At 23.7% G+C, this 12018-nt stretch overlaps 2 protein-coding genes across 9 annotated transcripts in view; both read right to left on the bottom strand.

The window, feature by feature from the left end:
• Positions 1 to 6506, bottom strand: part of LOC127282830 (band 3 anion transport protein) — a 30266-nt gene extending 23760 nt beyond the window's left edge. Inside the window, exons 1-2 of the mRNA XM_051307351.1 lie at positions 6082 to 6506; positions 4212 to 4300 (exon numbers count right to left, since the gene is read on the bottom strand). The gene's annotated coding sequence lies outside the window, so the exon portion shown is untranslated. The remainder of the gene's footprint in view (positions 1 to 4211; positions 4301 to 6081) is intronic.
• A 1175-nt stretch (positions 6507 to 7681) lies between these two features.
• LOC127282827 (disco-interacting protein 2) overlaps positions 7682 to 12018 on the bottom strand; it is a 41513-nt gene continuing 37176 nt past the window's right edge. For all 8 annotated transcript variants that reach the window (XM_051307345.1, XM_051307346.1, XM_051307341.1 and 5 more), the window contains one exon: positions 7682 to 11721. In XM_051307345.1, the coding sequence (XP_051163302.1) occupies positions 11469 to 11721 (253 nt within the window). In that variant the 3' untranslated portion in view covers positions 7682 to 11468. The remainder of the gene's footprint in view (positions 11722 to 12018) is intronic.

Here is a 12018-nt window from a genome sequence, read left to right as displayed (position 1 = left end):
TACAACAATCTCGGAAACAGTGAAATATTGTTGGAAACTGAACTTTTTATATAATTAGTTCTGAAATTTTTTTTAATTTTTAAAAAAATTTGAAAAAAAACAATTATTTTCTAGAAAAAACTTTAATAATTAATTTTTTTATAAATTTATTAATAATTTTTTAATAAATTATTAATAAATTATTAATAATAATAATTTAATAATGTGATAAAATAAATTTTTGGTTCTCGCCAACAGGCTCTATACATGTTTTGCCACATCATATTAATTGAAGACAATTAAAAGTCACATCTATTGGGATTATTTTTTCAATTAAAAAAGCTCAAGATAATTGTATCCGTGGGAACAAATAAATGAAACTTTTAAAATAATTAATAAATTATGGATTTTAATTATATTTTTGAATACGTTTAATAAATTGTAAAAAATAAAAATGTATAATTCAAAATTTTTAAATTATCATTTTTATTAAAAGAAATATTATTTTTTTATAAATTTAAATTTGCAAATAAGTTAATAAATAAAATAAATATAAAATGAAATGAAAATTCTATATTTATTTTCATTATTCATAATTAAATTATTCACCTTTAAACTCTAGATTATTATTTCGTGGAATGTTGAGTCTGCAAGTTTATTATAATTCACTCGTGAGCAAGATTTACAAAAATCTCACTGATTAATCACAATTTTTTTTTTTAAATTCAAGTTAAGAATCTTTTTATTCGCAATGTTATATAGAAATTAAAATTAAAAATTGAAAAAAAAATATGTAAATTTTGTAAAATAAATAAAAATAGTTTTAAATTTATTTACCTAATTATTTATTCTTCTTTATCTTATATTATTGAAATAGTAAACAAAAATGATTTTTCAAAAATTTATTTCGCGTTTTGGAACCGATTATTAAACTTTTCAATTGTTTTTTTTTTTATAACCAAGCGAATAACCAGTAGCGACTGGTACTAACTGGACTGTAAAATTCTTTAAGACCACAATGGAAAATAGTAAAATAGATTTACTAATTTAAATTAATTTTAAACGTCTAAAATTAATTTTGCTCGAATTTTTTTATTTGATAAAATTTCATTAGATAGAATTTTTGTTTGAATTAATGAGAATTTTTATAATAAACGAAAATTTACAAATAAAAATTCGAAAAAAAGAAAATTCTATTAAATAAAAATTCTAATAAATTAATTTTCCATTAAAAATTTAATATAGACTATTTAAATACTATTTAAAATTTTATGTGTAACTATCACAATATCAGTGAAATTTCAAAATTTATTTAAAATAAATTTAGAAAATTTCTTCAAAAAGAACTGAAAAGTAATTATGTTGTCCCATTTATAAAAAATTAAATTCTCATTCCAATTAAATGAAGAAAGTGAATTTTTTTTTTTGTACACTCTCTAAATTCTACAATTTCAAAAAAAAAAATTAAAAAAAAATTTTTTTTGAAAATAACCCTGCTGATGTGATTCATAAGAAAAATTTTTGTATTTTTTACTCTATTTACGAGATGAACTGAAACTTAAATGTTGCGTAAAGAAAGGAATTCAAGATCAACATCCAGTTCTGTGAATCATTGTCACGGGATGTTGCGTGTTAATGGTCAGCAAATATAACCAATTAAACTAATTGAAAAGTGAGAGACAATTGCGTGATATTAGGAACACTGAACCAATATATACATATATACTAACAAATCACCTTGAAGGTTAATAACTTAGAAAGTGTTAAAAAAAATTGTATATGAACAAAATTACTCAAATTAAAAATAATTTTTAAATAAAATAAAAATAAAATAAAAAAAAATTGTATCTAATTTGAGTTAAATTATAAGAATTATAATTAATATAACAGCAAGGTTTAACAGAGGTTTCTACCCTTAAGACTTTATGAACATGAGTAAATTGCATGTTCAACGCTAATGAAAATTTCCTTTTTCTTTGCTTGTACTTTTATAGCCTAGTGTATTATTCATGAGATGTGAATAAAGATAACATTGAATTCTTTATTATTCTACTTTTTTTGCCATTTGAAAATTTTTGATATTTTTTTTTAAAGCAATATTCTGCTTTCAATTAAAAAAGTGCATCAATTATTTTTTGATATTTCCGATTATCGTTGTCATTATTTATATTATTATTATTATTAATAATTTTTTTTATTAATTTATATTTATCATACAAAAATATGAAAAAAAAGATTTATCAAAAAAAAGCAAAATAAATTACTAATTTTGAAATTTTAAAGAGAAAATATAATAATAATAATAATAATTTTAGCAACAAAGCAGAAGGTATTTTAATGTCTGTAACTGAATATATAGATCAATTTCCATGGTTGATTAACTGTTAAATTCTGTTCTCAATTACTGAATATGACGAATTAAACGAATAAAATATTTCTTTCTATTCTAATTGTTTTAGCAAATTTAAAAGAAAAAAGTTTTAGAATTATTTTTAATAATTAACTAATTAACAATTTTTAATTATATATAAAATATTATTTTTTAATTAATAAAAAAAATTAAAATATTTATTAAAAAAATTGTAATTGTAAAAAATCTACTGCCCTATAAAAATAATTTTTAAATTAAATTTCATCTTTCATTATCAATTTTTATTGTTTATCGGAAACAATAATAATAGAGATATATATATAATAATATAACTTTATTTGCTTCCGTATATATCTATTTTTTGCCTGTGTCGTAATATTAATTTTAAAACATTTTTGTTTGAATTATTCTTCAAGATTGATATTTTATTATTAATTCCAATGAAAACACACGAGAAACGAAATAAAAATGACAAATGTTCTTTAGACGAACAGAATGTGAAACAATAAAGAAATTCTTGGCTTCAATATTCAGAGAAAATTATTTTCAAATACTAAAAATTTTAAAAACCAAATTTAATAATAATAAATTATTTACAATACTAAAAATTTTAAAAACCAAATTTAATAATAATAAATTATTTATTATAACAAATTTTTTTATCTAAACAAATGTTTTTTTTTATAATTTTTATTTTATTAATAAATGCAATTTTTTTGTAACGAAAAGAATTTTCATTGTAAAAAAAAATGTATTTCTTTAAAAATAGTTGATCATAAACGTCGTTTGAGACGCTTATAATCATTTATATAAATAATTCAAGCTCATGCATACAAGTCAAAAGCAACTCTTTGTCTTTGTAGTCAACATTGATAATAAAGCTAACAACCTAAGCCTTCACCTTATGCATTGAATACTAATTAACAATTTGCTAACTATATATATGAAAATTAATTATAATTAGAGAAATTCAAAGATTTATTAAATAAATTCAAATTTATCTAATAGTATAGTTTTTTTTTAAATATTATTAATGTTTCGCGAATATTCAAAATTTTTTTTTTTAATAAAACTATCGTTATTTGTAACGTTGATAAATTTTACTTGTTGCCTTCGTGATTATAAAGGTGCTGTCACGTAGTGTCAAGGAAAATATCGATTCAACATGCAGTCTACACTAACCCTTATTTGAAGTTCCACCCCCTTTGATAATAAAGCTACCCAACTAAATTATAAAACCAAAAAATTCTAATAGCATAAAATTAAAATAACTAATTTTTTTTATATAAATAAATTTTGCAAAACAATTTTTCCTTGAGTCGTTATAAATAATAAAAAAAAAAAAAAAAAACAATCCTCTCAAAATTAATAAACGAAGAGATAAAAGTTTTTAATTATTTACAACTTGGTAAATTTGCATATGAAACACGAAAAGTTATTTTTTCTAATATTTGTAGAATATTTGAGTAAATATTTGTAAAATAAATATTTGTATAGTAAATATTTGTAAAATAAATATTTATATAGTAAATATTTGTAAAATAAATATTTATATAGTAAATACTTGCGATATATTAAATATTTATAAATATTTTTAAAAAACATGAATAAAAAAATATGAAATTGCAATATTATGTAATTATCAATTTAAAAAAATAAAAGTTAAACATTTAACGTTTCAAAAACGTTTATAAAATAATTTACCAAAAACATTATATTGTCATTTCATTCTAATTAAATCATTAAAATGAGAAAATAAATCTAATCTAAAAAAAATAATTAAATTCTCATTATTTGTTTTCCTATAATCTTTAAAGTTCAATTATTCAAATATTTTGTAAACGTGTTTTGATGTATTTACCTTCTCCAAATTTCAATATTTATATATATTCGCTTTCTTTCAATCAATTTTAAAAATATGCCATCACTTGAATAAATTACCTGGTACACCTAAAAAATAAAAAAAAGAAATTGTTAAAACAATTTTTTATAATTTTGATTAACTTTCGAATAATAATAATGAATAATTAATTAATATCAATGCAATGAAAAATGAGCGAATACGATAAGAACTTGATGCAGAAATAATTATCTTATCTTAAATCAATTAGTGGTAATTACTAATCTCAACGATTAAACCCTCCATATTAGATAATAATTTCGTTTTAATTTCGTTTATACCTTTTTTTTATCAACTCATTCTGAATGATAACATTTTTTTTAAACCGGAAGTTCCTTTCAAATAAATAATCACTATAATTTATAATCCTTTTGATTTTAAAATAATATTAGAGTATTTAACTTCCGGTTACGCCGTGAATAATTCAAGGACATTTTTTTTTTTGCGATAATCAATTTTTTTAAATACATATCAGAAAAAGTTTCAATTACAGTAAAAATTTTAATGGAAAATCATTTCCGATAAAATAAATTCAAAGAATAAAAATTAAATTTTGTGTTTTAAAAATAAGTATATTGCAATACGTAATCTTTACGTTATGAACTGATTTTTTTTTTTTTTCTATTATATTAATCTCATAAATGATTTAATGTTGGCAGAAAGATTGACAATGCGGAACTAATGCCGTGTCACTTTAAATTTAAATATAGCCTAAATCAAGAGAGACTGGGGAGATTTAAATGAGCGTTCTGTATTTTAAAATGCGTATATGTTTTGGTTCTCTAAAGAGAGAAGTCAAGATTGTCTCTCCCCGGGAGGTATCTGACTCTCAATGTATACAGCAGAAGAAAACGAGATCCAATCTTTCTCTCTCTCTCTCTCTCTCTTTTTTTTTTTTTTTTTTAAATTTCGAAGAGCTCTCATGAATTACGTATTGTACGTCACAAACTGGTTTCAGCCCTTGAAATATTTTCTTCCAAGTTTTCCACACATATTTGACGACTCCAACTATTCAATTATTTTACAATTCATAAACAATTTAAAATTATTGCAAAATTTTTTAATTAAATAATTTTTAGTCTTTCTATATTTGAAGAAAAAATATATTTTTAAAAAAACAATTTTTAGTCTCCTCTTTGAAATTGAAAATTGATTTGAATTAATTGTAATAATTACACCTAAGTGCAAAATGTATATATATATTCATATCACTGGTTTTTACGATAAGGACTGTTAAAACACATGGACGGTTCCCATCAGTAAGTTTTAAAATAGAATTCACTTTGAAACGACTCACTTCCTTTAAAAAAAAAAAAAAAAACTGTAACCTTTCAGCTTTATTGATACAAAAATAGCAAAAAATTTTTGTCAATAATATAGTTGAAAGCCGAATTCTAAAAAATCCCTTATTCAAGAAAAAAGCAAAAATTTAAATAAAAAGTTTTCTTTTTGAAAACAATTAAAGAGATCGATTATTGTTGATTAAAACAACGTTATAATATTGAACTTGAAACTATATGACTTTCTCTTAACGATTCGTGTTTACAATACAATGAAATTATAAAAATAAAATTTACAAAAAATATTTGTTTTCAAATTTTAATTATTTACATTCACTATACGTATTTTCTAAAGAATGCCCTCGAATTCTTAATTTTCGTTACAAAAATACAAATATTTATCAAGAACCGAAATTTTGCAAAAAAAAATTATGTCAAAATTAGTACGTTTATTCAACACGGTAATTAGAAATTAAAAATGTATTATTGATTGTATATGAAAAAAATTAGATTTGTTTACAATTAGAAATGTCAAATACACGTGAACTTACTTGTGTTTAAAGTTCCGGTTAACTTCCTCGAGATGAGCAGAACGCTTTTTTTTTGCAAGAAGGGAAGCGTCAGTATATTATATCGATGTGTCAACAATTTCTACAACAGCGACGATGAATGGGTTGTAGGAAACAGGAGAACATTTTTTTGCTGATATGTAAATATCCGGTTATAAATGCACTCAATTGAAAAGCACACCCCGGAATACTTGAAATTTGTTATAGGTTATGAAAATTTTCAACTGTTAAGCAAAATCACTCCCTCATGCCTCGATAGACGGCTAAAGACTGGGTTTACACTTTGCTTTTACTGGACACAGAACAGAATGCTGACAATATGTATTGTACTCTCTACATACACAACTATACCGGCTTGGCTTGGTAACTTTCGAGCCTCTTCTTCGCGTTTGACTTGATTTGACTTGACTTCGTCGTTTTACATGCACTTGACTCTTGAGAGTTAAATTTACAGGCTTGCCAATGATTCTTTTTTTTCATCACTATTTTTAAATAAATAGAATCAATTTTTTACTAATAAAGTTTTTTTTCTTCTTTTTAATTAATTAACATGATAACAGAAGTCTAGATCAGATAATATGGAATTGAAAGTTATATAGTATTTATTTAAAACAATTTCTATTTTTGCTGATTGGAAAGTGGCACACCTGACGGGCAGGTCACGTGGTCGTATTGATTTGAATTTTCGAATTATGTATTTATAAATCATCATAATAAGCACTTTACAGACTGTATTTTTATTTATTTATTTTTTTCTGTAATTTAGAAAGATAATAAAGAAAGATGACATTGAAATAATAAATAAAATCTAATGACAATTATGGAAAAATAGAAAATTTTCATAACCTAGAAACAATTCTCATTAATTTTAATATATAGTGTGTGATAACCGTATTAATATTGGCAATCAATTTATTACATGAAACCTTCTATACAAAGCAAATATCGTAATTAATGTTATGCTCCCTTTAATTAGCTACAAATATTTTTCAAATGAAATTATTTACGCTTTCCAAAAATTTTTAATTAACTTTTAATAATATTATTATTATCAAAATTATATATTACATTAATAATTAAAACAATATTTAATTTTTTTTTTTTACAATAGAAAGTAAATATTAAAATTATTCTACAAATAATATTTGTTAATAAATAATTTAATTGATTGTTAAAATTGTTTAAAAACAAATTTTTCTTTTTTTTATCATTTATAAGCAACTTTGCAGAAAAAAATAATATCAATTGTTTCATTGGAAAAATTAAAATTATCTTGTTAAAAAAAATCAGAGAAATGAAAAAGTTTTGAAATTATTTCAACAGAATTCATAAATCAAATTGATTAGGGAATTTTTCGAAAATAAAAGAAATTTAAAAAAAATACAAAAAGAACAAATTAACATAGAAATTCGGTAAAAAAAAGGATTATTTTATGATTATTTTATTTTTATTCCAAAAAATAGTTTAGAAATTAATTTCCTTTTTAGAAAATTATACTTTTGAAAAACAGAAAACTTTTTCAAAAAGAATTTTTTTTTTTTCAAACAATGAATAGGATTTGAAATAAATAATAAAAATCGTCTCTCGTAAAAAATGTACATTACGTTTATTGATAACTGTCTCGATCTGTGCGACTTTTTTTTTTTTTTTTTTTTTTTTTTTTTTTTCCTCGTAAATATCAAGTTGATTACAAACGTGTGTCTATTTATATGCATGTATGATTGTATATGTATATGTATGTATGTAAGTATGCGTACGTACATATGAAAAAATGGATTGTATGCGGTGTTAATATAGTCGAGAATGTAACTCGAGGCGACAATAAAATATTATATTAGAAAAAGCGAAACGGTAAACTGTATAAGAAACAGTTTTTATTTGGATGTTACCTCGATTTCATTCTCGTGAGATTTTCCAATATAGGATACAAAGAATTGAACGATATACGTTCTTAAAATTAATTATTAGTCTGGCGATATTAACACCATATTGGCTGTGACAGTAATAATAATCATAACGATGAAATTTTTATTAAATCCTTGTGAGTATCGTTTTCAAACTAAACTCACTTGAATTTCATATTGGAATTGTATCACGAGTTGATGAAAACAAAGGTATAGTTTAATATAAAGATAATGTATGGAAATTTTTTCACAAAAATAGTCGAAAATGATTTTTGAATTCTGTAGTAGAAGTTGGAGATAAATTACTGGCCTCTAAAGATAATCATTCATAGTATATGATAGACTGAGCGGTTTTTTGTATATGTGCGAAAATTCATTTTTTTTTACTTCAATTTCAATAGTATACTTAACGTACAATACAAACTATTTTAAAATCTCTGATAATGGAGATTTTTAATTTTTTTTTTTGTTTTTGTTTTTATTTTATTATTACTGTATATATACACGGCACTAGACTCTCCTCGAATTCTAGTCGTTGGAACAAAAAAAAAAAAACTCAAGATTTTTTCAATCTTGGGATTTGACGATTTTACAATCAATAATCAATATTCCACATTCCTACTACTAATATCAACATTTATACATTATACAACCAAATATCCCCGACACTAATATTCAAAACAATAACAATTTCTTTTCTATTTTAAATTTCGTGTCACACAAAAATTTTATCTATTTTTTTTTTGAATTATTTTGCTAAATATTTTTTTGTTATACATATAATGTAAATAGTTTAATTGTAATAAACAAATTATTTTCCTTTTTTTTGTCAGAAAATAATTTATATATAATTATTTTATAAAATATTTCCTCTTAATGAGAAAGTAATGTAAAAATTTATTTAAAAAGAAAACTAAAAAAATTTTCAGTTAAAAACAATTTGAAAATGTTTGAATTAAAAAAGTGTCAAATTGGAAAAATTAAAAATTATTAATATAATATAAATTATAAATATAAATTGTTATGTAAATAGTTAATATATATATGTGTATATATAAATATCATTAAGTATAGATCATATAAATGATTTAAAGTCTAAAATTTTAGCTGCCTGTTTTGTAAAAGTCTCTTTAAGCTGCAACAATTGGAAGAGATATAAAATAGAAAAGTAATTTTTATCGTAAGCTCCCTTTAACATTCACAATCAGCCCCACGGGTAGGTTTGTGCAAAAAGGTGAAAAATGAGGCAGAGTCTTGTGTCACGTTTTAAACTACAAAAGAGACCCTGATTTATAATTAGCAGCCGTTTTTTTAAAAAATTTTTTTTTAATATATATTTTTTTTCAAATACTGTCTTTTATTAATTACTAAGAGCTGTCATGATTAAATATTACTTTCACTCGTCCCTTTACATTAGACGATCGCCATCCTTTTTTTATAAATTTGAATTTCATCAATCTCAATCTCTACCAAAAATATTGTTTTTTTTATATTTTCTTTAAAGAACTGTCTACTCAAAATGGAAAAAAAATCCCCTGAGGATGTCAGGTACTTTCTACCTCTCCTTTATGTCAACATTTTATAAGTAGTTTTTAAAAAAAATTTTCGTGAAATTTAAAAAAAATATTTTTTGTTTGTAATTTCAAAATATTTAAATATTATTATTATTCATATTTTTTTTTATATATTTGAAAAAAATTAAGTGAAATAGAAAAGTGCTTTTTGAATTTCAGACCTAGAAGTTACTAACATTTAAGATAATTTCCCACTGAGCAGACATTCTCTTCGAAATCGTTAGAGTTTGAAAAAATTTAGAGATTGATGAAATGAGATGGAGTTTACATGAAGGTTTTAAGGGGAATAACAGTTCTCTGTAAAATGATGCATTTCAAAGAATAGTTTAGCATTCGAGAATTTCTCGCAACCAACAATCAGAGATGAAATGCACATCAGTATTAACCCTGGGGTCGCAGGATAAGGGTCATGCTACTATTTTTTTATTCCTTTCTTTTTTTTTCTTTTTTCCTCTTTGCAGGGATGTTCTACCGTGTAATTACTATCGTACGAGCTATGAGATCAACGTGATCTTGCGTAGGGTAACGCTCGAATTTTCCTACATTGCACAAGCCTACATTTTTCAAGTTGGGGGGGCACTAAAAAAAAAAAAAAAACAAAATTGCTTTTTAACGCAAAACAAATTAAAAAAGAAAACTTGCTGAACGGAATGGCACGGTTCCTTAAAAACGACGAGAGAGGAGACAATTGTGCAGACTACCAAAAACAAAATCAGTTAAAAGAACAAGGGATCCTAGTCACTCTTAAATTATTATTTTCTTTTTTTCTTATTTACAAACGTCTACTAGTGGCGATTCGGAGATTTTTGTTTCATAATAATCACAATTTCTCTAAACCACCACTATTATAATGGCCGCCTTAAAATCGTTCGATCACGAGAGTCGTACAAAATCGATGATGATAATGATGATCGCACGATCACATCATCGTGCCGTGTCTCAATTTAACGCTTAAAATAATTTGGGATGTATATATCTATATATATCTCTATATATATATAAAATTATAAAAGTATTAACAAATGTACATATTATGGGTTAAAAACAAATTGAGATTGAAATAACTGATTGCCATCGGAAACAATCAAAAAAAATTGATTGAATCGATAATTGAGCGGTTTTCTCACGATTTTTCTAGATTTGATTTTTTTTTTTTATCTTGTAAAAGATAAAAATGTTGTTTCTTATTTTAAAAAAAAGCTGTGCGTGATGCGTAAAACGCTCAAAAAAAAGTTTCTTTAAAATTCAAGAGCATTTGGTTTTTGTAAAAAAAAAAACAAAAATCAACGACAGCAGTCAATTGGATCGCGTCCATGAATCGTCGATCATAAATTCGAGCCATTATTATCACAAATATACTTAAAGAACGCGACTCGTTTACATAAAAGGAATATCTAATATTCAAATCGCTAATGGACTAACGTATCTCGAATAACGAAAAACAAAAGAAATATTTCAAAAAAAATAAACAAAATCTTGAAAATAAAATGAATTTCGGTTTCGAATACAAAAAAAAAAACAAACAATTTGACGAAAATTAAAATTCGCGACAATAAAAAAATAATAATAAAAATCTTTATTTTTGAAAAACAATTCAATTAGATACTATTACGTAAGCTATACGTAAAAGTATAGATTAAATAGGAAACGCGTTTAGTTATCGCTTCGTAATTATTTCTGGAGAAAAACCCTGATTTCCTCAAGATACGTTTTCTCATGCGATAATAGAAGAGAAATAAAGAATGAGAGAAAAGAGAGAAAGAGAGAGAGAGCAGGGTTAGAGTAATTATATTGTCACGAAGCGACGAGAAACGAGAGTGACTTGTATAGAAAAAACTTGTGCGACGATACTCGAGGGATGATGGGAATATTTTCGAATTGAAAGGGCATTTTACATATTGTACGCTACGTAAATTGGATCGAGTTGATCAGCGAGAAAACCATCGCGCAAGTGCATTCGTTGTTTTTCACCACGTGAATTGATGGGAACTACACCTGGATCGACGACGACGACCACACCGACCACAAGATGATGTTCCTCCAATACGGCGCTTGTCACAAGAGCCACCAAATCCAATGCCTCGCTTTCACTTCCATCCAATTCCACGACCACAACAAGAAGATTGGTCCAGGTGAAAACGGCACTGAAAATTTTTATCATTACATTAATTTCTAAAAAAAAAAACAATAGTTTTCGCCAACAAAATCTTTTCATGTCACGTACTTTTAAAAATACCTGAAAGTCTTATTTTAATTTATTACTCTCCATTTATTTCGAACCTCAAATAAATGTAAAAAAAAAATTGTAACAATTAATTATTTAAAAAAATACCAAAGACAATATCAAAACATAAATAGTTAATTTTGTTTCATTAACTAAGTCCTTATTTGTTTCTTTTCGATTACATAAAATTTTTATTGTCTATAAAATTTTCTTATAC

Source organism: Leptopilina boulardi, unplaced genomic scaffold (genome assembly GCF_019393585.1).
Source record: "Leptopilina boulardi isolate dan_hultmark-lab unplaced genomic scaffold, ZJU_Lbou_2.1 LbouV2_302, whole genome shotgun sequence".
Classification (NCBI taxonomy): domain Eukaryota; kingdom Metazoa; phylum Arthropoda; class Insecta; order Hymenoptera; family Figitidae; genus Leptopilina; species Leptopilina boulardi.
This window is presented reverse-complemented; position numbering and strand designations above follow the sequence as displayed.